At 49.7% G+C, this 25,926-nt stretch overlaps 2 protein-coding genes across 2 annotated transcripts; one reads left to right on the top strand and one right to left on the bottom strand.

The window, feature by feature from the left end:
* Positions 1-1,466: 1,466 nt before the first annotated feature.
* HCN3 (hyperpolarization activated cyclic nucleotide gated potassium channel 3) lies at positions 1,467-11,584 on the bottom strand. The gene is made up of 8 exons (XM_007948484.2): positions 11,307-11,584; positions 7,070-7,499; positions 5,655-5,816; positions 5,022-5,240; positions 4,445-4,591; positions 3,803-4,043; positions 2,736-2,900; positions 1,467-2,167 (listed from the first exon to the last, which is right to left on the bottom strand). Exons 1-8 carry the CDS (start codon positions 11,582-11,584, stop codon positions 1,467-1,469), a joined length of 2,343 nt encoding a protein of 780 aa, XP_007946675.1.
* Positions 11,585-18,554: 6,970 nt separating this feature from the next.
* CLK2 (CDC like kinase 2) lies at positions 18,555-25,513 on the top strand. The gene is made up of 12 exons (XM_007948485.2): positions 18,555-18,724; positions 19,810-20,038; positions 20,701-20,788; positions 21,140-21,206; positions 21,376-21,492; positions 22,286-22,452; positions 23,222-23,316; positions 23,962-24,091; positions 24,186-24,268; positions 24,453-24,532; positions 24,722-24,812; positions 25,328-25,513. Exons 1-12 carry the CDS (start codon positions 18,555-18,557, stop codon positions 25,511-25,513), a joined length of 1,503 nt encoding a protein of 500 aa, XP_007946676.1.
* Positions 25,514-25,926: the final 413 nt, after the last annotated feature.

Consider the following 25,926-nt stretch of genomic DNA (forward strand, 5'->3'; position numbering starts at 1 on the left):
GTCCCTTCCTGCACCCAGAAAACCCTTCAGGCCCACCTCATTCCCTCACACAAACCAGGAGCCAGAATGAGTGTCTCTATTGTCTTTTAAAGCTGTTTGGAAGCAATTATAAAACTTCTTCTACACACCAGGAACCCCAGAATCCCCCAGCCCTGAAGCAAAGGACATTTAGATGCCAGGGTCCTGGCCCCATGATTTTTGATGCTGTAGAGTAGAAGGGATGAGAGGGATGCCAGTGGGATTTCTCTTGTCCCTGAGAAGGCAGAGGTGCTGGCTGGCTTGCCTCTCCCCAGGGTTGGATACCATGGGCCCTCCCCTTACTCCTGCATCAACAGCAAACTCAGTGGAATATAAAACAACCCTGAAAATAAAAACAGTCCTCAGTCCTCTTCCCTGATGGGAAGGGTGGCCTTTCCTGCCCCTACCTTAATAGGGAGAGAGTCCAAGTATTGCTGCTGATGGAGCCAGGTCCACGAGAGCTGGCAGGGGGCCCTGCCTCCTCCTGTCTCCCTGCCAGGAGGGAAGAGGAGGGATGGGTGAAGGAATGAGTGGGCAAAATGAATAACAAAATTAGCTAATGAATAAATAAATAAAATTAATAAATGACCAAATAAATAAGATGACCAAATTAATAAATAAATACAAACAGAAGGAAGGAAGGAAAAAAATGTCATCTAAGGATACAGCCACTTGCCCCCACCTGGGGGGATCTAGGCTCTCACACTAAATAAAGACAGGCCAATTATCCCCTAGCTCCAGGGGGCTGGGGGCAGAGGGAGGTGGTGACTCTCAGTTTACAAAAAGACATTTCTACCACAAAGAGAGACTATGGGGAACTTGGCAGGAGATACGTGTGTCCCCACTCAGAGGGTATAGACAGGGAGGGTCCACAGATAACAGTGACAGGGCAAAGGTGGAAGCTAAGGACCCAGGACATTTGTTCTTGACAGCGATGGGGACACAGGTAGTTGGCAGTGCCAGGCTGTATTAGGGGGAGAGGAAGATTACCTGTGCCGGGCAGAACTTGCAGGGTTGTAGGCAGGGTAAGCCCACAATGGAAACAGAGAGACATCTAGTTACTTGGCAGTGATGGCGGTGGCAGGGACTTGTGCTTAGTAAAGGTGGGATCATGGGCCTGAAACTGCACCTGGCAGGGCCATGGCCAGGGGTATACCCTCAGCAGAGGGTATGGAATCATTTCTATTTGGCAGTAGAGACATACAGAGCCTGGCACAGTGCCTGGAACATGGCAGGAACTCAGTCCATGTGATGAACAGATGAGTGGATTAAGAGGATGTCAGGCTACAGGGGGCCTGATAGGGATACAGAGATCCATCTTCCTGGCAGTGAGGAGAGACCTTCCTATAGGGCAATAGTTCAGGTCCCCTTTGCCTTCCCAAGAGGTATCTGCCCCTAGGCACACACTACTGTACCCCGAGAGCTAAGGCTGGCAGTGCCCTAGGGTTTTACATATTGGCAGAGAGCTGGGGCCCCCGAGGGGCAGCTGGCTCAGGCACTGGTGGCCTGGGGGGCTGGGCTGTCCCTGGAGGCTTGGTGAGGAGCCCTGAGGGGGGTAGACGCTCACTTCCTGAGCCCTTCCGCCCAGGAGAGCCATCCCCTGCTGCCCGCTGAGGCAGAGAGGGTTGGGAGGCTGAGAGTGGGCGGCCCCGAGGTCCTAGCCGCCTTCCACCTCCTCCTGGGGGAGGGCCCAGCAGGGAGACTTGGGAGCGCCCAGCCCGGGACAGGCTGGCATGGAGGGTTCGGGCAGGTGGGGCAGGCAGGCGAGAGGTGGATGCCCATGGGCCCCGGACCAGCAGAGGAGCAGCTCGAACAGGCACCAGGGGGGAGGCTGGGGAGCCTGCTGAGCGGCGAGCAGAGCGGGCAAGGAGGGTGGCTGGAGAATCAGGTGAGAGGGGCAGAGGGCCTCGCTGGTGAGTCAGGGCAATGGCCACATTGGAGGTCACAGCAGCTGCCTGCAGGGGTGCATGCACCAGTGGTTCCCATAGCACCGGCTTTCCACTGAGCCGAGCTCCTGTGCCCGGGGCCAGGCCCCGAACACCTCGAGCCATGTCCCTGTCATGTTGCACCAGGTGCTGCTCCATGATGCCTCCACTGCTACCTGGGCTTGGCTCAGAGCGCTTCCTCTGCAGTAGGGAATTCTTCTTGCCTGGAAATCATCCAGGGAGGGAGGAGGTAAGGACATGGAAGGAATCCAGAGATAGAGACACATATCAAAGAGTATGAGAGTAAAGGGATGGAGTCAAGGGATGGGGATGGGCTTGAGGGTCAAGGAGGGACATCAAGAATGTGGAGATGAACAGATATGTGTAGAGGATACAGTAGGAGCACTGGGGTTGGGACTGAAGAGGGGAGTCAGTGGGGCAGGGGTCAAGAGATAAGGGTTAGGGGATGGAATGTGGGAGACGAGAGTTGGAGAAAGAGGGTCAGGGATGAAGGTATCAGAGAGTGTGAGGGTCAGGGACTGGTAATCAGGGGAGGGAGTGTTCAAGGGATGGGGACTTGGGGTGCAATCTCCAAGGGTAAGAGACACTAAGGGATAAAGACAGTGCATCACAGCATTGAAAAGCCTACTGGACAGCCCTAGAACAGGGGTGGGTTGAGGTGTGATGCTGAAACACCAGACCCTGGGTCCAGGGACCCTGAGGGGCCCTTGCTGTGGAGATAGGGTGAGGATACAGCCTGAGCCCAGAGCAGCCAGGACAGGCAGGCCTCACCGATGCGGCGCAGTCGGTCCATGGCTACAGTCTCGAAGGCCCGGCGCATCATGGGAAACTCCTCAAGGACGGCGTTGAAGTGGTCCACGCTGAGTGAGTAGAGGCGGCAGTAGGTGTCAGCCCGCACACTGGCTGTGCGTCGGCCACGAGTCAGCAGGCAGATCTCTGCAGGAGTTGAGGGGAGGCCTTCAGAATCACTATCCTCAGAATCCCCTCTCACCAGGCCTGTAGCTGCTGACCCAGTTTCCTCAGGCTCCTCCCCAGACTTGGGAGAAACTAATGATTACCCACCCACCTCTGGGGTCTCTAAATGCTCAAGCTTCCTACTGTTGTACCATTTTCAGGGGCCATGTCTATCCCCAGACTCCATAAGTAAGTCTTACATACTCCCTGCTTCTCTCTGGATCACTGCTCCTTGTCCTTCTCACTCTCTTCACGCCCAGCTACTTAACCCCACTTGACCTGCCCCCCCCATAAACACTATCCTAAGGGGTGGACCTAGTATAAATTATTCCATGTACCCCTCCCCCTTCCAGGCAGATTTGAGTGAACATCAAGGGCAACCCTAAAGGAGAAAAGAAGTCCCAGAGGGCAAAGTACAAAGTGATGGGGATGCAGGAGGGTGGTGTGTGGGTTGGTAACGGAGATGATCTAGGAGCCTCAAGTCACTTTGGGCAGCAGCTGGCAGAACTGTCCCCCCTGCCATGGGCTGGGGCCCTGCCTCATGGCAGCAGTGAAGGGAGCCCCAAAGCTCAAGCGCCTGGGACAGCTCTGCTTTATTCCTATCTCTCCCTCATCACAGAGATCCTCCAATTCCACTCTTTAACGGTTCTAAAAGGCCCTCTGCACAGGAGTTTTCAACCTGGCTGTGCACTGGAATCTCCTGAGAAGCTTTTAGAAAAGACAGAGCTCCAAATCCCAGGCCCATAGATTCTGACTGAGTAGGCCTGGGACGGGGCTGGGACACGGTGATTCTACAGCATAGCCAGGCAAGGACCCTGATCCAGGGGAGCAGCTGCCCTCTTTCCTCTGCTCCTGACCCCCCCACCTCCCTGAGGCCTGCTGACCCCCAAAGTAGGATCCATCAGTGAGGCGGGTGTCCCGGGCGCCACGCGCCAGCACACTGAGCAGCCCGTGCTGGATGAAGTACATCTTCCTGCCCACGGAGCCCTCACGCACCACGAGGTCCCCCGGCTGGAAGACCTCAAAGCGCAGCTTGGTGAGCACTGCCGTGACGAAACTGGGGTCAGCGTGAGCGAACAGCGGCATGTGGGCCACGAGGCCCCGGCAGGTGAAGTTAATGATCTCCTGGGCAGGGGAGGGACCGGTCAGGCAGGCTGTGCCCCGCACCCTGAGGTGCCCACACCAAGCTCATCTGTCCCCAGAAAACCCACCCCTGGGGTCATGATCTGCCACATGGTAGAGACACATCAGTGGGCCTGGGGCCATCCCTAAATGTCTGCCTTTAGAGTTTCCCATGAGCCCTCAGCAGGGCCACCCCCCAAAATGGAGGTCACTGAAATCCCTTCCCATGCATACTTCACCCCCATAAGACCTCTGGAAAGACCCAAATCCCCCCAGAGACCTCACCTTCCATAGGGTTCTCTGCAGCCCCCAGTCCCTAGTCTCTGCCCCTAGGCAACATCCCCAGAAGCCCAACTCCTGGAAGATTCCCCCACCCTCCCGTCTCAAGGCTCAGCCTGGCCCACCTCCCGAAGCGGCTCGCTCAGCTCGCCTAGGATGCTTTCCTCATCGAACATCTTGCCTTGGTAGCGGTGCTCATAGTACTCATGGATGCGCTGCCGAGTATCAGCTGGCAGCTTGTGGAAGGACATGTACTGCTCCACCTGCTTGTACTGGAGAGCCGGCCCATTGCCAGCAGGCAAGAGGCACAGGGGCAGATGTGGGGCCAGAACGGTGCAGGGAAGTGGAGGTAAGTCACAGACACAGGCCAAGCCCAGAGGGGATGAAGCATGACGTCACATGACATCAGTCGGGGATGCATAGGGTCACAGAAGGACATAGGTTAATGGTGGATACAAGGAGGATACATAGCACAGTCGCAGGAAAGCCCAGACATGGGCAGAGGAGGAGTCCAAGGACAAGGGCACACCAAGCAGAGATATAAAAAAGAAAAGGATATATGCAGGGACATGGAACAAACAGACATAGGCAAGGAAGGACATAGAGATCAACAGGGGCATGCATCAGAATGGTATCGAGTCAAGCTTCCCAGTCCTCACCACCCCTCCATTCCCACCCCTTCCTTCTCCTGCCCCTGCTGACCTTCTCCTGGTACTGGCGCCGGGAGGAGTCGAGTGACTGGATGAGGGCGGTAGCATGGCCGATGAACATGGCGTAGCACGTGGCACCCACGATCATGCTGAGCATGGTGAGCCAGACATCGGGCATGCCCACGGGCGCCTGTTGCCCATAGCCAATGCACAGCATGTGGCTCATGGCCTTGAACAGGGCGTGGGAATACTGGCGGCCCCACGAGTGGTTCTGGGGGCAGAGTATATTGCAGAGCTCGGCACAGTTGCCTCAAAGCCTCATTCTCTTCCTGCTGCAACTCCTTCTTCAACCCTCTTGTCTGGCCCCTTCTACTTCAGACCTACCTCCCAGGAGGCACTTAAGTTTGATTCTAGGGGTCCTGCAGCACAATCGGGCCTCTTTTACATTTTGGGGAGCTCTCAGTCTCTGTCTTGGCTTCTTTCCTTGCCTGCTTCCTCCAACACACAAATACTTCTTCAGAGTCTTTGCCCCCTTTCCTCCCTCCTCCCCACTCCCTCACTCCTGTGTTTGCTCTTGGTCATTGCTCCATCATCTCCCACCTCCTGTCCCTGGTGGCCAGCACTGCCACTCAAGCAGGAGAGCCCTCAGAAAGCCCAGGAGAGGCAGAGTGTGGGGATTTCTCACCACCATGTGGTTGATGGAGACCCAGCAGTCAGGAGGGAAGTCTTGCAGCATGGGGACCAGGAACTGCAGACAGCCATCCCAGTGACACAGCAGCAGCATCATCCCAATGAGGTTGAAGATGCGAACCACAGCGCTGGCCAGGTCATAGGTCATGTGAAAGATCTGAGGGGTCCGAGGAGGGGCCCGCTGTGGACAAGAATCCCTCCCTGCTGGTTCTCCTCCATTCCTAGCCTTGCAAATTCTCTCTTTAAACTTCTCCCTAATCTCAGCCCCACAAATTAAAAAAAAAAAAAGTGCCTATTACTCTTTGTATAGTGCTTTACACATGCATAGCTAATATAGCTAATACAGGGTAGGCTGTGTTGCTACTGTTGTAGATGCCATCAAGTCAATTCTGACTCAGCAACCCATGTGACAGAACTGCCTTAAAGGGTTTTCTAGGCTGCAGTCTTTATGGAAGTAGATTGCCAGATCATTCTCCCATTGGGTGGAAACTGAAATCTTTTGGTTGCTACAACTATCATTTTATAGACAAGAAAACTGAGCCAATCATCTGCCTGGGATCACACTGAGTCATGGCAGAGACTCAAACTTGGGTCACAAACTGCCCAGGCCTTGCCTGGAAAAGAGGAGGACATCTCACAATGCAATATCCCCAGGGTATGTGTCATGTGGATAAATGCTAGTAGCCTTCTTCCCCTCCTATCAAAAAAAAAAAAAACAAACCTCACTGCCATCGAGTCAGAGCCAACTCATAGCGACCCCTCCTTGGGCTTCCGAGGCGGTATCACTACAGAAGTAGATTGCCCAACCTTCCTTCCGAGGAGTGGCTGGTGGGTTTGAACCACCAGCCTTCTGGTTAGCAGTCAAATGCCTTAGGCACTATGCCACCAGAGCTCCCTATAATAATAACTAATTTATTGAGAACGTACTATGTGGCAGGCACTCCTATAAGTGCTTAACATGTATTAACTCCTAATCCTCACAACCTTATCACAAGTTAAGTATATTTAACATTCTCATTTTACAGAAGAGGAAATTGAGTCTCAATGCAGTAAATAGCAAAACTGGGATCAGACCACAGTCAGTTAGTAAACTCTAACTGATACTAAAGCCCCAGCTTCTTCTACATCCTGCAATTCCTAGCTCCCTCTTGCTACATGTTCCTCCCCAGTGTCCAGCCAAGCCCAAGGACCGCCCAGCAGCTGTGCTCCACCCTCCTGTACCAACATCCCACCCTACCCTCATGCCCTGAACCCTCATTTTACCTTTGGTTCTCCCCCATCACCAACTTTGGAGAGAGCCCACCCATTGAAGCCCCACTCATCTATTCCAACCCTTGAAGCCACCAGAAGCCCAGCCCATAGTACCACCCTGGAGTCTTTGAGCCCCCCCTGCCCACCTCCCCACCCCACCTCCTCCCACTGATGGATGTATCGGATGAGGCGGGAGAGGCGGAGCAGCCGTAGCAAGCTAAGGATCTTAGTGAAGCGCACAATGCGCAGCGCTCTAGCTGTCTTGTAGACCTCCGCATCCAGTCGTGGCTCCAGCTCCACCACCAGGAAGATGTAGTCCACAGGGATAGAGGAGATGAGGTCAACCAGGAACCAGGTGCGCAGGTAGCGTGTGCGGATAGCCCGCGGTGCCAGCAGGATCTCGGCACCCTCTTCCACCACTATGCCTGTGCGAAAGTTGAGCACCAGGTCCAGCAGGAAGAAAGTGTCAGAAAGGACATTGAAGACGATCCAGGGCGGGGAGTTCTCCTCCTTGAAGAAGGTGATGCCCACAGGCAGCACGATGAGGTTCCCCACCATCAGCAGCAGCATGATCAGATCCCAGTAAAACCTAATGTGGGGCAGGATGGAAAGTAAGACCACGATGATATTTCACCAGCTACTAGACTGACAGTAGATAAAGAGTCTGGAGTCCAAGAGTGGGCAGCAGTGCAGAACAACAGAAGGACCACAGGTGGGAGTATAAATTGGGATCACTATTTAGTGGGAAAATGGTTTGTCATTATGTAGTAAAGTAAGCATTAGCATTCCCCATGATCCAGTAATTCCACTGATAAGTATATACATGCCCCAGGGAAACACGTCCTCTAGGAAACCTAAACAGGAATGTTTGTTGTTGTTGTTGTAAGGTGCCATTGAGTCAATTCCAACTCATAGCAACCCTATGACAACCGAATGAAACAGTGCCCTGTCCTGCACCATTCTCACAATCCCTGCTCTGCCTGAGCCCAGTGTTGCAGCCATTGTGTCAATCCATCTTGTTGAGGGCCTTCCCCTTTTTCTCTGATCCTCCACTTTACCAAGCATGATATCCTTCTCCAGGGAATAGTCCCTTCTGACCACCTGACCAAAGTAGGTGAGATCATGTCTGGTCATTCTTGCTTCTAAGGAGCATTCCAGCTCCACAGCTTCCAGGATAGATTTGTTTGTTCTGGCAGTCCATGGTATTTTCAGTATTCTTTGACAACATCACAATTCAAAGGCATCAATTCTTTGGTCTTCCTTATTCCTTATCCAACTTTCACAATGCATATGAGGTGATTGAAAATACCATGGCTTGGGTTAGGTGCACCTTAGTGTTCAAAGTGACATCTTTGCTCTTCAACACTTTGAAGAGGTGTTTTGCAGCAGATTTGGGCAGTGCTGTTGCTTCCATGAGTGTTGATTGTGGATCCAAGTAAAATGAAATCTTTGACAACTTCAATCTTTTCTCCATCTATCATGATGTTGCTTAGTGGTCCAGTTGTAAGGACTTTTATTTTATGTTGAGGTGTAATCCATACTGAAGACTGTAGTCTTTGATCTTCATCTGTAAGTGCTTCAAGTCATTTTCACTTTCAGCAAGCAAGGTTATGTCATCTGCAGGTTGTTAATGAGTCTTCCTCCAATCCTGATGCCACATTTCTCTTCATATAGTCCAGCTTCTTGGATTATTTGCTTGGCATACAGATTGAATGAGTATGGTGAAAGGATACAACCCTGACACATGCCCTTCCTAATTTTAAACCATTCAGTATTCCCTTGTTCGGGCTGAATGACAGCCTCATGGTCTACGTACAGGTTCCTCATGCGTACAATCGAGTGTTCCGGAATTCTCATTCTTTGCATTATCATCTATAATTTGTTATGATCCACATAGTTATGCCACATAGAATGCCTTATATGTAGTAGCATTAAATCTGAGACAACCTAAATATTCATCAGTAGAAAAACAGATAAATACACTGAGATATATCATGGCCTGAAATACTTTACAGTAGTGAAATCCCCCAACTATAGCTACTTGCAGCAGCATAGATCAATCTTACAAATTTACGTTGAGAAAAAGCGGCAAGACACAAAAGGATGCATACTAGATGATTCTACTTATATAGTTTAAAAACAGCCAAAACTACTTTAGTTAGAGGTTCAAACAAAAGTGGTAATAACACAAAGAAAATAAGGAAATGAGTACCACGAATTTCAGATTAGTAGGTTTGGGAAAGGAAAGTGAGAGCACAGGGGGGTTTCTGGGGAGCTGACAGTGTAGTATCTCTTGACCTAGATAGCTATTACATGGGAGATTTGCTTTATAATGAATGATTCCTTCAGCTGTACATACGTGTATATGTAGATAGTATGTCCCTACTATATATATATGTGTGTATATATGTATCTATGTGTGTATATATATATATATATATATGCATATGACTATTATTAAATATTTTTAAATTTTAAAAAAAGTACACTATGTTTCTCTCATAGGGTTGTTGAAAAAAATATCCAGTGAGACAATGGAAGTGACAGTGCTATAAAAGCACTAGTTGGTGTTATGACTCACCCACTCTTTATCCTCTATCGAAGAGGTTGCTGCTCTCCCATTTCCAGCCCATTCCTAATCTAGAACCTCACACCTTCCTTAGCCTTCCCCACTCTGTCCCTCCTCACCAACACAGACCTCTGACTCCTATTTCCCTGCCAGGATCTGCTCATATGTGTCCCAGGGATCTGTCCTGCCTCCCATCTAAACTGAGCCTTTTCAAGGCTATCCCTCCCCGCTCCACAGCCCCACAGACAGGGCTGCACACACAGAAAGACTCCATAGGGGATCCCCAGTCAGCAAGGCTTGGAGCTCTGCATGCCTTTCCTCTCCCCCTGTCTCCTCCCTGTTTGCACCAGGACTCTGGCTGAGTCCCGGCAAGGGCATGAGCAGGGGAGAGCCACACTGCTGTTGCAGCAGCTGTGGAAAGAAGGGGTCAAGAGGGACCTGGGTGAAGCCCTCATTCAGAGAAAATCACTGGACAATCTCAGGGTCTCCATTACCTGTAGTGGCTTAATTTCCAGGAAACGCCTAATCCAAGCATCAACCCAGGACCCAGCTCCTCTGACTCTGACTGCAAAATCAATCCTTTCAGCTCCTAAAAGGGGCTTGGTGGTCTCAAAATCCAGGCTTTTCCTCCAAGCTTTGAGGAAGCCTCTCAGACTGTGGTGCTTTGAACCAATGAGTCCTTGGCCGCTTCTTCCTCTCCCTCCTAGACCACTGAGGGGAAGTTCTGTACTGTGAGCTGGGAGAGACGAAGGAAAGAGGGTTCACCTAACCATAGAGCATCTTCACAGCCTGACTCACAGGCGATCACAAGCCCAGCGGGTGATGCAGTAGAGAGGACAGAGAAGAAGCACCATCATAAGGGGGATACATGGCTTCTGGGGATACATCTGAGGGTGAAATGGAACAGGGGAGGAAAGGTCAAAAGAGACTAGAAAAGGTGCCTTGGAGGGATGTGAATGAGGCAGTAAAGAAGAGAAGAATGAAGAACTATGAGGGGAGGAGGAACATTTAGGGAGTGTGTATGTCTGTGAATTCAAGATGACATCTAAGTCTCCAACTGTGTTTTCAGGCTCCTGATTCACACCTCATCTTTCTGCTCCTTTCTCATCCTGCCCCATCCAAAAGCTGCCCTTCATTTCCCCAAGGACAGGGCTGCTCTCCTCCCCTAGCGACCTTGATGTAGAGGTACAGCCTGATGGGCCCATGAAATAGCCCCACCCCCACCCCTTCTTCTCTCTAGGAGTCACCTGGGCGGTGGCTGTGCCCCTTCACCGCCCCCTAAACCGCTGAGTCCTGGCTCCGCCCCTCCCCCTGTCTTCAGCACCAGGGACAGCGCCGCTGTCCCTCCTCCCCGCGTCCCTAATTTTCCCGGTACCCTGCCCCGCTGAACTAAGCAGGTGCTGGGGGGTAGGACACGGCGAAGCTAGGCTTTTCCCTCCAGCTTGCCCCGAGCCTTGGGATGTAACAGAATATCTCAGATCCCCAGAAAGTACAACTGGAAGAGGCAAGGGTTCCTAACCCTGGCAGCTCCTGAGGTCCAAGTAAGGTCTCGGTTTCTGAACGGTAAATCCAGGTCCCCGTCGATCACTGATGTCTGCATGCCCCTTCCGGTGCCCCTAGTCGGAGAAGTCACCAAGGACCTCCAGCAGGGGATTCCCAACCCAGGAATTCCCGGGCTAGGTGGGGGGAGGTGACTTCCCTGACACACCCTGGGACCCCTGGGCCGGAAATGAAGTGACCGTGGAATGTAGAGCAGACCTAGCCCCCGTTCGTGGCCCATGGAGGTGGGGTCTGTGTCCCCAGCCCTCCCTGCCAGGTCCCCAGTACCGGAAGTCGCTGTAGGGGTGGATAATCCAGGCCCCCGCTGATTTGACCCGTTCCTGCTCGATTTCCACTGCTTTATGGCTGCCGAACACGCGAAGGGAGAACTTGTTGACGGTGGGTTGGAGCAGCGTCCTGAGCTGCCTCCTCTTGGGCTCAGGTCCAGACCCGGTGGTCGGACCAGAGCCCACGGTCGCAGTCGCCGGGGCAGTGGGAGGCTCTGCCTCCAGCCCGGGGGTCGCCCCGTCGCTGGCCCCCGCCGCCGGTCTCTGCTCCGCCTCCATGACGCCGGCCAGCTTATACGCCTGGTCTCTTGGACCCCGCCACCATCATCCGGAACCCTTTTCTGACCCCTCCGGGAGCCGGAGCCGGCGCAGCCCGGAGAGCTTGAAGCGGAGGCGGCGTCGGCTGAGAACTGCCGGCGCGAGAGGCGGAGGGGGTGTGTGCGACTGGCGAGGACAGAAGGGCGACTGGCTTTGCTGCGCCCCCTGGCGAGAGCCGCGCGAGGGCCCGGCCAAGAGAGAGGGGGCGGGGCCAATGGAGGATGTGCCTTGGAGGGACTCGGGTAGGCGTGGCTTAGCAAAACTGAGGCATGTCTCCTAGTGTAGGTCGAAAGAAGGGCGGAGAAGCGCAGCCGGAGTCAAGGAGGGGCGTGGCCTAGAACCAAACGCTTTTATCCACAAAGAGCCAAGTAGGAGGAGCCGCCTGCTCGCGGCGGGAAAACTGGACGCTGGTAGTTTCTCTTGAGAGGGACTGGGCGCTTGTGGAAGAGGTGGAGAATAGCTTTTGAGATTCTTCTTCCTCACTCTCCCCTATGAACTTCTGCCCTCCAGCATTTAATCTTGTGTCTCTCAGCCCTCTCCTAGACTCTCTGAGCTCCTCCAAGCTGCTCACCCTGGTATTTCATTTCCGAATTTATTTTGTCAACCTTCACCAGAGGCGACTCTGTCTGGCGCTGAGTAGATGCTGAAGATACAAAAATGAACACGAAAGTCCTACTCATTGAGACACCACATGTCTGTGCGCACAGCGAGACTCCCGAACAGGTAAATTACAGTGCTATGTGACATTAAAGGACTTCTGGTGGTGCAAGGGTTGAGCAAGCACTTGGCTGCTAACTGAAAGGTTGGCAGTAGATTGTTGTTAGGTGCTGTCTAGTTGGTTCCGACTATGTAGAACAGAATGAAACACTGCCCGATCGTGCGTCATCCTCACAATCGTTTCTGTTTGAGCCCACTGTTAATCCACTTTAGCCAGTGTTAATCCATCATTGAGAGTCTTCCTCTTTTTTTGCCGACCCTCTACTTTACCAAGCATGATGTCCTTCTCTAGAGACTGGTCCCTCCTGATAACACGTCCAAAAGTATGTGAGACAAAGTTTCACCATCCTCACTTCTAAGGAGCATTCTGGCTCTACTTCTTCCACTTCTTCCAAGGCATATTTGTTCATTCTAGCAGTCAATGGTATATGTAATATTCTTTGCCAACATCATAATTTGTGGTAGATTACAACCTAGAAAACTCTATGGGGCAGTTCTACTCTGTCACATGGCGTCCCAATGAATCAAAATCAGTTCAATGGTACCCAACAACAACATGTGGTGTTAAGTAGTATAAGCTCCTAAATAGCCTAAACTCTTCTCCGTATCTCCATTTCTTATTGTCACTGTGGCCTTCTTTACTTCAAACCCTCAGCACTTTTACCTAATTTCAGAAGCCTCTAAAAGGGTTTCCAGCCTCTCTCCCAACCCAATTCTTTTCACACTCTGCTAGAGTTACCTTTCTAAAATCCAAACCTAGCTATAACACCCTTGCTTAACATCCTTCAAAATTCCCCATCTTCTATTGTTGTTGTTGGGAGCTCTGGCAGCATAGTGCCTAAGGCACTTGACTGCTAACCAGAAGACTGGCAGTTCAAACCCACAGCCTCTCCTCGGAAGGAAGGTTGGGCAATCTACTTCCGTAGTGATATCGCCTCGGAAACCCAAGGAGGGGTCACTATGAGTCAGTCTGACTTGACAGCACATAACAACAACGTTGTTGTTAGCTGCTGTTGAGTTGGCTCTGACTCACAGCGAACCTATGTAGAACAGAACAAAACACTGCCCAGACGTACACCATCCTCACAATCCTTGCTATACTTGAGCCCATCATTGCAGCCACTATGTCAATCCATCTCATTGAGAGTCTTCCCCTTTTTCCCTGACCCTCCACTTTACCAAGCATGCTATCCTTCACCAGGAAACGGTCCCTTCTGACAACATGACCAAACTAAGTCTGGCCATTCTCACTTCTAAGGAGCATTCCAGCTGCACTTCTTCCAGGACAGATTTGTTCATTCTTCTGACAGTCCATGGTACTTGCAGTATTCTTTGTCAACACTACAACTCAAAAGCATCAACTCTTCTTCAGTCTTCCTTATTCATTGTCCAGCTTTCACATGCATATGAGTCTATTGAAAATATCATGGCTTAGGTTAGGCACACCTTAGTTTTCTAAGTGACGTCTTTGCTCTTCAACACTTTAAAAAGGTCTTTTGCTGCAGATTTGCCCAGCGCAATACATCATCTGATTTCTTGACTGGTGCTTCCATGGATGTTGATTGTGAACCCAAGTAATATGAAATCTTTGACAATTTCAATCTTTTCTGCGTTTGTTGTGATGCTGCTTATTGGTCCAGTTGTGAGGATTTTTGTTTTCTTTATATTGAGGTGTAATCCACACTGCCAACGTCCATACTTTTATACTGCATCTTCTATAAGATTACATTTAACTCCTCTGCATGGCATAGAAAATCGTGCAAAATTTGCATGTAATATCAACATTTCTTCTGACAGTCACTCTCTTGAAACTCAGAGTTACAATCATGCTGAAATGCTGACACCACCGCCATCACCAATTGCCACCAAATTGACTCCAACTCATGGCAACTTCATGTGGGTCAGAGTAGACCTGTACTCCGTTGGGTTTTCAAGGGGTGGTAGATTGCTATTCTGCATTTCTTCAGAGGTGACTCTGAGTGGAATCAAACTTCCAACCTTTGGTTAAACCAAAAAAAAAAAAAAAAACCACTGCTGTCAGGTCAATTCCAATCTTATAGGACAGAGTAGAACTGCCCCATAGGGTTTCCAACACTGGAATTTTTTTTTTTTTCCTGTTTCATTGAAGGTTTGTCCTAGTCTGTGGGAGTGCTGGTGGCCTTGTGGTTAAGTGCTCAGATGCAAATCAAAGGTTGTTGGTAAGACTGTCATCTTTACGGAAGATTTTCCCCTGGAGCAGCTGGTGAGTTCCAAATGCTGACCTCTTGGTTAGCAGCCAAGCACTTAACCACTGCGCCACCAGGGCTAATTCTTTAGGTTAGCAACTAAGAAATGCTGGCAGCTCCCTGAAATGCTTTGTTCTGTCTTGTCTCCAGCCTTTGCAATTGTATTCTCTACCTGGTATCTCCTTGGGAGCTCTGGTAGCATAGTGGCTAAGGCACTTGACTGCTAACCAGAAGGCTGGCGGTTCAAACCCACCAGCCACTCCTCGGAAGGAAGGTTAGGCAATCCTACTTCCGGAGTAAACCCTCGGAAACCCAAGGAGGGGTCGCTATGAGTCGGGTCCAACTCGACGGCACATAACAACAACAACACCTGGTATCTCCAGTTCACATTCTAACAGTTGGTTCAGATTGCTTCTCTTCCAGGAAACCTGGAAACACATTCTTAACTCTCCTTTCCCCAGGTAGGTCTGTTGTTCTTAGCTGCAGTAAACTCAGCCCTCTGCTTATGATGACCCCATGCACAAGGGAACAAAATGCTGTCTGGTCCGGCACCATCCCTATGATTGGCTGCAAATCAGACAGTTCTGAAGGTCTAGTCTAGAGCTTTCACTGAAGGCCAGAGCTCCATTGTTCATAACAGTGCTTGTCACATGGCTGCCATTATTTGTTTACATATCTGGCTCTGCTCTGGGGAACATTAATCCTGCACCTGGTTGAATGCATAGTGGGCACTCAGTACATGCTCATTGAATAGTCTGGGAAAGAAAGTGTTCGTGCAGGAGGAAGTGAACTATCCAGTCCTTCCTCCCAATCCCTTATTTACATGTTCTCTCTGGTGGCGTAGCCTTAAGGCATTTGACCTGGAGACCAGCGATTCAAATCCACCAGCCACTCCTCAAGGAGGGGGTCAGTTACGATTCGATGGCATTGAGTTTTTTGGTTTTTTTTTTCCCTCTATTTTACGAACTTCTCCTAGACCATTTTTGATTAACTGGTCTAATCCCAGCTCCCCTATTATATTCTCTAATTTTAATATGGATATCCTTAGGTTATTTTTTCACTGCCTTTTCAATTTTCCTTTCTGCCCATTTTTCAATCCTTCTATAGCATAGTGGCTAAGGCACTTGACTGCTCACCAGATGGCTGGCGGTTCAAACCCATCAGCCATTCCTCGGAAGAAAGGTTGGGCAATCCTACTTCCGTAGTGATACTGCCTAGAAAACCCAAGGAGGGGTCGCTATGAGTCATGGGTGACTCGACGGCACATAACAACAATAGCTATAGTGCCTCCGACCCTGCCCGACTTGCCTCAAGGTGTCCTTCATCTTCCTCTTATTTTTTTTTTTCAGTTCAGTAAATTTATACCAAACACACTAAACCAAAACCACTGCCATCCAGTCGATTCTGACTCATAGCGATACTATAGGACAGAACTGCTCCACAGGGTTTCCAAGGTTGTAGATCTTCATGGAAGCAGACTGCTGTATCTTTCTCCCCAACGGCTGGTGGGTTTCAACCGCCTACTAATTTTGGTTAGCAACAGAGCGCTTTAATCACTGCCAGGGCTCCTCAGTAAATTTACACTTCTCACATATTCTGTGTAAAATATGTAAGATACAAGTTTTAAGTGATTTCCGTTTCAGGATATCGGATTCTCCATTCCTCAGTTTCTGAAATTCTTCTTCCGCGATTATGTTCCCCGCTGCGACATGTGCATAACTTGTGCTCAGGACAAAAGGTCGAAGCCCCTCTTTCTTGACGTTATTTTAAGAACTGGATGTTTTCAGGCTATTCTAGCGAAACAGACCTCACCACCATGTCTCACAAGTACGGTTTGCGGAGCGGCGACACTATTTCTTTTAATCTTCAAACTTAACTGTGTAAGCCACAAGTTTGGATAAAAAGGGTAAAGGACTGAGGAAATCTCTTCGTGTGGAAGCGGACAAAGCCCGCTTGGCCGGTATCCACACAAGCCTTACAGTTTCCTCCCCACCCCCAGCGCGTCCTTGCCCCGATGGGTGGATGCCTGCAAGCAGCGTGAGAGTGCGGCGTGCGCGGCCCTGGGGACGAAACCCAGGGGTAGCTGGGAAGGGACGCAGGACGTGTGTGCGTACGTACGTGCTCGCTCACGGTGGCGGCGGCGGATCGGGGAGGCCAGAGCCGGATACCGAGCTGGAATCGGGCCCCGGGCGGGGGCGTTGCGAGTGGCGCCAAGTGGATCCTGGGGGCGGGAACGGAGCAAGGGCGGGCGGGACTGGAGCGGAGCCCGGGAACGGGGCGGGAGGTCCCAGGGTCCCGGGTTGTGGGGGTGGAGCCGCACTTCGTCGCCGCGGGGGTGCCGGGACTCCGGCCGCAGTGCCGCCGCCATCACGGACTTCCTGTGGGACAAGCGCACGGGCCTCGCCGCCAGAACGGTGAGCGCGCGGACTGGCAGGCCTCGGGGCCGTGTGGAAAGATGGCGAACGCGGGGGCGCGCCCTGCGAGGCGAGCAGGAATAGGATCTAATTGGGGACGAGGGACTGGGGTGAAGATTGGGAGCGAGGAGGAGGATTGAAACTTGCGGAGGTGAGGAATAGGGAGATAAGGTGGCAGGAGGGTGATTTGCCTTATGTATATATCCGGGAAAGCCTATAGGAAACTTGGGAGGGGCCAAAGTAGGAGAAGGGGTGATGGAGTAGAAATAGAAGTTCCAGAGACTAGGAAGAGAATAGTGAAGTTGGACCAAGTTAAGGGGTAGGACGACACAGATTGTCACTTTGAGGATACGGAGTTTGACTGTAGGCATGAGTTGGATTTTTTGAGTGAGAAAGGGAAAAAAAAGAAGTTGAGAAAGGTTCTAGGTTAGAGATGCTCTGGGGAGAAAAGGCCCGTGAGCACCGTTGATTAGCAGCAGTATGTATGTGATGAGATGGTACCTATGCTGAGCAAGGTTGGATTACCTGGGAAATCTGCTTGCATTTTTTTTTTGTTTTGTTTTCTTCCATACCTGTTAGAATAGGAATGAGTCAACTGTCACCCTCCTCAATTTGAGAAGATTGGGAAGAAGTGGTTCAGAATGAGAGTCAGATGTTGATGTCATTAAGCTTTTTCCATACCTAACCCCCGTTTCCCCCTACCCCCCAAGACTTCTGTCCCTGAACCCCCTTATTTCATTCTGCCTTCCTGTGCCCTTTTTCCTGCAATGTGACAGTGGTTTCTCTCTGACTCTTTTCCTGAAGGAAAAACAGGATCCGTGCACCATGCCATTCCATGCCCAATAACTTGAAGGTAGCCAGCTCTTAGCAAAGTAGTGTTGATGTTAATTAAAAAACAGTTATTTTCTACTTTGTAAGCACAAGAGGGGAGGGGCCAGATAGGAAGCTGACTTGTTTGAAATCTAATGTATATTAAAACTTGGCAAAGATCAAGGAAGTAGGCCCAGATCTGAAACATACTTATATTTGGTATATACCCACTATGAGTAGAAACCTGGAAAACTGGATTCCTGTCCTCAGAACATTGATGGTCAGTTTAGGGTGATAAGGTACATAATGATTGTAAAACTTTTATTAGAGTAATTACACTAAAGTTACATAGTCTATTGAAGTGTCAGGAACTCAGGATGACACAGATTTGTCCTCAGTCCCAGCCAAGGATGAAGTGTGGCAGTCTCTGTCATACATTCTCACCTGTAATGGAGTTGTGGCTCAGACCTGAGGGCCTTCATGGAGCCATGTTTGAGGAAAAGTAGGGTAGAGGAATGAGTAGTGTGGGATTAATTGGGGGATGGGAAGGATGCTTCCTAGAGTTTTCAGCCAGCTTTAGTAGGTAAATATGTACCCTAATTAGGAATTGTAGGCACAGAAGAAGACTGAGGAAGTTGTGGGTGGTAAAAAGATGGGATAAGAGAGCAGAAAGCAGCTTAGTGTCTCCGGAGCAGTGGGTCATTGAAGGGGACCTCTGAAAACTCAGAGCTTTCCCCGCTATTTTTTCTTTTCCTTCCTTTCTAGATGCCCCATCCCCGAAGGTACCACTCCTCAGAGCGAGGCAGTCGGGGGAGTTACCATGAACATTATCGAAGCAGAAAACATAAACGACGACGAAGCCGCTCCTGGTCTAGTAGCAGTGACCGGACAAGGCGGCGCAGGCGGGAAGACAGCTACCATGTCCGTTCTCGGAGGTGAGCCTCAGGAAGACAAAGCAAGTCTCACTCACTGTGCAAGAAGTACTTAGTGGTTGTATGTTAAAGGCATTGTGCTAAAGTAACTGAGTGAAGATGATGTTTTAGGTGGATAATAAAACAAGCTGTTTGCACTGAAGTGTTAAGAGCATTATCTCTGAGATAATGGCCCTTAGATACCCTTCAAACCTGGAACTGAATCCACTTGCAGAGATCACTTTTCATCCAAACAGTAGACAGACCTATAACATGAATAGTAACCCCTCAGGACAATCAACCACATGAGACCAGAAGGCAGCATTTGCCCAAAACTAAAGTTCAGAAGCCAAGAAAGAAGAAATGCAAACAGAGAACCCGGGGTGGAAATGGGAAGAGTGCTGTTACCTTGAGGGTATTGCAACTAAAGTCACAAAATAAAATTGTGTGTATGTTGTTGAATGAGAAACTAATTTGCTTCTTGAACTTTCACCCAAACCACAACAAAATGTTCAAAAAAAAAAGTTGTCATAGGGAAATACATAATGAAGGGTTAAGGAAAGACCAGCAGGTTTGATTGCAGTGAATTAGAATGTATAATTCAGGGAACTTCCAGAGAAAGTGACATCTAAGCTTGTCTGAAGGACAAAGAGGAGTCAGATGGGAGAGGTGTCCTTGGCAAAGGGAAAGCATGTACAAAGGACTAGGGGCTTGAGATAGCTTATGGTCTGATAGATGAGACGGAGTTAGGTCTACATGGTTTTAATAATTTTAATAGTAATTAGGGATAATCTGGAGCAAAGCTGGACTTCAGTCAAGGAAGGGGGAAGGAAATGGCTCTTCGTTCCAGCGTATCACTGGAGGAAAGGAGGAGACTCCACCAGAAAGAGTGCTTACTTTGTAGATAGGTTTTCAGAGGTCTCGGTGACATACAGATGTGGGCGTCCTCTCTGTTTTAGTCACCTTGATCCTCTTGGAGTAAGTTCATAGCAATTTCTCCATCATTAGTCTGTGTTCTTACTGGGTGAGAACTTTGTCATGTGGTGTGACAGAAATGTAACCTGAACAGATGTGCCTTACGTACCTAGTGTTTCGTTGTTGTCCAATAGCAGCTATGATGACCGTTCATCTGACCGAAGGGCATATGACCGGCGATACTGTGGCAGCTACAGGCGCAATGACTACAGCCGGGACCGGGGAGAGGCCTACTATGATGCAGACTATCGGCATTCTTACGAATACCATCGGGAGGACAGCAGTTACCGCAGCCAGCGCAGCAGCCGGAGGAAGCACAGGAGGCGGAGGCGGCGCAGCCGGACGTTCAGCCGCTCTTCTTCGGTGAGTGCCTGCTCAGGCTCTTCTTCTCCCCACTCTTCTTCAGGCCCTAGGACCCTGGTAAGTGAGCAGTACTCTTCTTCTCAGCTGAACACTGGGCATGTACATTGCGGTGGGCACCAGATCTGCCTACGTTCTTGGAAGCTCTCCATCTCTTGGAGGGCCTAGAATCTGCTTTGGAGATACATGGGCACAGAGCGTTTATGACCCCCCATGCCCTCCCCAGCATGCTGGGCTTACCCAAGAGGCCTCCACTCTGTCAGGGACCTTGCTTGTGAAGTGCCATTCTCCCCCAAGCCCTGGGCTTTGTGGCCCCCTTGGCAGGCAGGCTTGGGTGGGGACAAGGGGAAACCTGCCTCCCTGAAAGGGCATTGTGTAGAGCGTGGGGTTGTGGGTGACATTGGCAACAACACCACTTCTCTGCTCTGCCCATGCCTCTCCCTGTTCCTGTTTTGGGTTTGGGGACTTGGGATTGTGCGCCGCTCTCTCTTCTCACCCCGATCCGCCTTACTGCATCTGACGTGTTCCCTTCCACTGTCCCCCATCATCGTCTGTCCCCCCTGGCTGGGCGCCTGTGACCGGTGACCCCTCCACCACCCACCCCGCCTCCCTCCGGCCCCCGCTCCGACACCTGGCTTGCTCCGACCCCCCCCGCCCCCCGACAGCAGCACAGCAGCCGGAGAGCCAAGAGTGTAGAGGACGACGCTGAGGGCCACCTCATCTACCACGTCGGGGACTGGCTACAAGAGCGATGTACAAGCCAAATCGTAACAATCCTATAGCCTGTAATGGTCCCATAGCAATCCTAACGTCCCAAGCCAACCCAAATCACGGCCTCTTTTGCCTTTTCTCAGTGGTGTTGTTTATCTGGGTGGTTTGAGTTGCTGTTGAGACTTGGCCTCTGCTGTCCATTCCCAGCTCTCATGGCCCCTGGGTTAAAGGTGGTGGGAATCACTCAGGGGTTTTCTTCCCCTGTTACCATCTGTATCTGTTCCCCCTTCCTTCATCTCACCCCAGGTTGCTGTACCCTTTTTTTCTTCCAAGTCGTCTCATTCCCCCCTTTCTCTCCCTCTCTCTCCCCGACCCTGCTGTTTTTCATTACAGATGAAATTGTAAGCACCTTGGGAGAAGGAACCTTTGGCCGAGTTGTACAGTGTGTTGACCATCGCAGGTAACTATTATCCCTCTCACTACTACACACCTGCTAGATAGAAGAAAGTGGAGGTTGCCTGGGGCTTTTTTGTTGAATAGCCAGAGGCAGGATTTCTTAGTGCCTAAACAGCCCATTCATCTGGGATATTCTTGAGAACCCACCAGAAGCCTCTCCTGCCAACCTACAGGGGTGGGGCTCGAGTTGCCCTGAAGATCATTAAGAATGTGGAAAAGTACAAGGAAGCAGCCCGACTAGAAATCAATGTGTTGGAGAAAATCAATGAGAAAGATCCTGACAACAAGAAGTAAGCAAGCAAGGAAGTATGAGGGGAATCTTAAGAGTCCCCATCCCTGCACAGGAGAGAGTCCCAGCCTTGAATAGGCAGGCAGGGAAGTCCTCAACCTTCTCATCCATCCATCTTTTGTTGATCATCCTAGATAGAGTAATGAAACATCAGGACAGGAAGGACCTGTGGCATTCTCTAATCCATTTTCCTTGTTTCCAGGGAAATTATATTGCACTAGTGTTTGTATTTGGCCACAACCCAGATGGCCTCTTTAGAGATATGCCCTGGAATGTCCCTGGGACTGAGCATCAGTAGTTTGATTTAAAAAAAAAAAAGAAAAATTTTATACTTAAGATTACGCTGATGAGGCCATAGATATTTACATAGTAATATTTATGTTCACACACATTCGTAGATCAAAAGTTGAATAGAAACATTAAATGACATAAGAGGACTATAAACATGGACCTGGTAGTAGCTGATCTTCAGGAATGGGGGATAGAGTCGGGCTCGGGATTGACAGCTTAACAGTTCAGGTCTACACCAGAGCCTGGCACTCTACTATTCTTCGGCAAATAGAGTCTTTTGAACTATTTAAAATATTGTAGGAAAATAGCTTAAAGCTTGGCAGGTGTTAATTATCTTTTTTGGGTCTGCTGGAAAAGCCATTCTCTAGCTATACTGAATTTTGTTGGTAATGCTAGCTGGCATGTTGTTAGACACGTATGTGGAATCACCAGCTGTGGAGTCCTTACGGAAGGGGTAGTGGACTCATCAGACAACTCCCCTCCTTCCCAATCTCTCTTCTCAGCCTCTGTGTGCAGATGTTTGACTGGTTTGACTACCATGGCCACATGTGTATCTCCTTTGAGCTCCTGGGCCTTAGCACCTTCGATTTCCTCAAAGACAACAACTACCTGCCCTACCCTATCCACCAAGTGCGCCACATGGCCTTCCAGCTGTGCCAGGCCGTCAAGTGTGAGTGGGGTGGACTGAGGTGGACTCTGGGGCAGCCCCTCCCTCCATTGAACCTCTTCTTCTTCATGTGCACTAGTGAAGCCCCTAAACAGTCAACTCTAAATTATTTGCAGTTCTTTTATTCACTGTTACCCTGACATTACCTCTTCTGATTTAACTCCTTGACTGATGGATGTCTCTACCATCACTCTTTGTTCTTATTCCATATTCAACCTAGCAGGAGCTAGAAGAGAAAGCCTTTGAAACCAAAGCATTTAATTAACCTTATTTCCCCCTTCCCTTTCCTTGGGAAGTGTAAGTCAGACAGCAAACACAAAGAGACAAAAATACTCTGCTCAGGCTAGAGGTTGATATTTGTCTAAGATGAGAGGCTCTCAGTTCCCTCAGACCAGGTGGGAGTAGGAAGTAGTTGGGCCAAGGTGCCAGATACAGAATCTAAACCAGTACATAGTGTCTCTCGAGTCTTCACAATATAGGTTCAGAGACCTGAGTTCTCAGAATGTGAGATAACACACCTGTGCCAAAGTCAGTACACAAATATAACAAGCTCTTACTCTTCTATATCAGTTGAGAATTACGTACATATCTTACTAAGAGTAGAGCTTCTTAGACCAGGCATTTCATTTGGATGTAGAGCACACAGCAGCTGCAGTCATTCTAGACCAGCCTCGCCAGCTTTGATCTAGGTGAACAAGCCTGGGGCGAGCTGGTACTAGTTAGTAACGCCTGGACACCTAGACTGAACCTAACCTGGCCTCCTCCCCTACAGTCCTCCACGACAACAAACTGACACATACGGACCTCAAACCTGAAAATATCCTGTTTGTGAATTCAGACTATGAGCTCACCTACAACTTGGAGAAGGTAAGGTGAATGGGGTCTTCTCCATGGCCAGTGGAGGCGTGCAGCTGTGCCACTTTGCCTTTCATTTGGCGACATTCTGTTCCTTTTTTACTTTCTTCCACATTTCCTCCCTGTCTGGCCCCAGTTATGTGAAACCAGTGTACCAAAATAGCTTTCAAGAGAGCAATTGAGTAAAGCTAGAGTACCAGAATGGGTAGAAAGACATTTAAAAGGACTAAAATTAAATTGGAAGAGAAGTTGAAAAAAGGACATCAGATAATTTTCTAATAGAGTGAAAATGGTTTTAAGATTATTGGTTTATACTTTCTTTTTTCTTTCAGACATAGATTTCTATAAGGTGGGAAAGCTCAGCTTCCTTGATTAACTGAAGATAATGGGAATCTAAGCATTAAGGAAATCCTCTCTCTCTTGACCCCTTTGCTGCTTGTTACGTGTTTACTGAGAAAGTGTATTCATTTCTTAATCCTCTTCCTCCTCTAAACTAAAGTACCCTGCTGAGTCTGGGGAGGCTATAAAGTAGGTGATTTTCCAGTGTGTTTGGGAGCAGGCAGGAGGCCAGTTTCATTGTCAAGGCTCAGAGGCACTTTAGAGGGTGAATCTTGGTCTGAGAGGAGGAGATTCATTCTCTTCCTGCTTTGCTTCTAGAAGCGAGATGAGCGCAGCGTGAAAAGCACAGCTGTGCGTGTGGTAGATTTTGGCAGTGCCACCTTTGACCACGAGCACCATAGCACCATTGTGTCAACTCGCCATTACCGAGCACCAGAGGTTATCCTTGGTAAGGAAGGCAAGGTGTGTGAGAAGATGCGGTGGTTAGAGTGAGGCTCACTAAAACCTCATGACACCTTTGTTCCTTCCCCACTCTCACCCAGAGTTGGGCTGGTCACAGCCTTGTGATGTGTGGAGCATAGGCTGCATCATCTTCGAATACTATGTTGGCTTCACTCTCTTCCAGGTAAGTGGTGAATATCTTACATGACCACCTGGCTTTCACCTAATTTATTTTCTGCTGTGCTGAGAACCTACCCACTCACTCCTCTACTCCACCCCTGCACGTTGCCCGTCTTCCTGGCAGCCAGTCCTTAGAATCCCCCTTCGTCATCACCAGTCCCGTGTTCACTTCTGTCCTTGTTTCTCAGACCCATGACAACAGAGAGCATCTGGCCATGATGGAGCGGATTTTGGGTCCTATTCCTTCCCGGATGATCCGAAAGACAAGGTGAACCTTGAGTGGGAGGGACTTAACCTTTTCTTTTTAATCTCTACTGAATTGGTCTATTTCACATCATTTTCTTTTTTTCTTTGACGCCTTCCCTCCCACCCCCCAGCTACTCTCAGATGGGGGATAAAAGAATTACCTTATAACAAGAGGAACCTCCTGATTCCTCAACCTCCCCTTCCCCTCTAGGAAGCAGAAATATTTTTACCGGGGTCGCCTGGATTGGGATGAAAACACCTCAGCGGGGCGGTATGTTCGAGAGAACTGCAAACCATTGCAGGTGAGCAGGCTGGAAATAAATAGTGCCCACCACCCAGAAGTCACTTACTCCTTGAGGGGGTTTGCCACAAGCAAAGGGTTAAGAAAGGAGGGGAAGTGAAACGGAAAGAAGACTTCTTTGGTCAATAGAGAAGAGATGAGAGGGAGTGGTTTTGTGGAGGAAAAGAGGTTGTACAGCCACAGATTTCTAGAGCCAACCAGAGGTGAAAGCAACGTCCTGGATTACTTAGGTCAGACAGAAAAGACTAAACTACCTTTGAAGAGCTTACATGTTAAGGAGCTAAAGAAGATTCATGAAGTTGACAAGGATGTACAAATAGAACTTTTAAAGGATGAGAGAGTAACTGTGCTAGTAGGAAGGTAGACTGAGTTCTCATCAGAAACATTGGTCATGGTAAGGTAGCATTCAAAATGCTTATAAGCAGAGCCTTGGTTCTCCAAGATTGAAAGCTAGGGCCTTGAAGAAGGCAGGGTTAAGATACCCTGCCTCACCTTTTTCCTGCCCTCCACTACCAGCGGTATCTGACGTCAGAGGCAGAGGAACACCACCAGCTCTTCGATCTGATTGAAAGTATGCTAGAATATGAACCTGCTAAGCGGCTGACCTTGGGTGAAGCCCTTCAGCATCCTTTCTTCAGCCGCCTTCGGGCTGAGCCACCCAACACCAAGTTATGGGACTCCAGTCGGGATATCAGTCGGTGACGATCAGGCCCTGGGCCCCCCTGCATCTTTTATAGCAGTGGGTGTCCAGTCTAGGACACTGGTGCTTTTTTATACAAGAGAACAGAGCCGGAGTGAGCTCCCTCCTTCCTCCTGGCTCCCTCCACATCTGTGAATATGTGAAATAATGTACATATGACAGAACTTGTACCTACCAATTCAAACTTGCCTTGTACATAATGCCATTCCATCCCACACTTCCCACCCTCACCTGCCCCTTCACATGGAATTGGATGGGGGCAGAATGAGGTAACCAGGTGTCCATCTACCCTGTGTTTTATAAGGAATTTTGTACAGTCTTTGTGAAATAAAATGATGTGCTTCATCTGACCCCCACCCCTGGAATTTAAGGTTTGGGGATGTTGGGGTGGAGGGATGATAAGATTGGCAGTCTG

This window comes from Orycteropus afer, unplaced genomic scaffold (assembly GCF_000298275.1).
Source record: "Orycteropus afer afer isolate SDZICR_OR568_19922 unplaced genomic scaffold, OryAfe1.0 scaffold00217, whole genome shotgun sequence".
NCBI lineage: Eukaryota > Metazoa > Chordata > Mammalia > Tubulidentata > Orycteropodidae > Orycteropus > Orycteropus afer.

What these genes read in the sequence shown, in the direction of transcription:
- HCN3 (XM_007948484.2), bottom strand. Translation starts at nt 11,584, where the DNA reads ATGGAGGCGGAGCAGAGACCGGCGGCGGGGGCCAGCGACGGGGCGACC. An exon ending in GGCGCCAGTACCAGGAGAAG is followed by an intron (nt 4,592 to 5,021) that starts GTCAGCAGGGGC and finishes CCGGCTCTCCAG; the next exon opens with TACAAGCAGGTGGAGCAGTA. An exon ending in TGAGCGAGCCGCTTCGGGAG is followed by an intron (nt 4,044 to 4,444) that starts GTGGGCCAGGCT and finishes TCCCCTGCCCAG; the next exon opens with GAGATCATTAACTTCACCTG.
- CLK2 (XM_007948485.2), top strand. Translation starts at nt 18,555, where the DNA reads ATGCCCCATCCCCGAAGGTACCACTCCTCAGAGCGAGGCAGTCGGGGG. An exon ending in TCACCTACAACTTGGAGAAG is followed by an intron (nt 23,317 to 23,961) that starts GTAAGGTGAATG and finishes CTTTGCTTCTAG; the next exon opens with AAGCGAGATGAGCGCAGCGT. An exon ending in TTGGCTTCACTCTCTTCCAG is followed by an intron (nt 24,269 to 24,452) that starts GTAAGTGGTGAA and finishes CTTGTTTCTCAG; the next exon opens with ACCCATGACAACAGAGAGCA.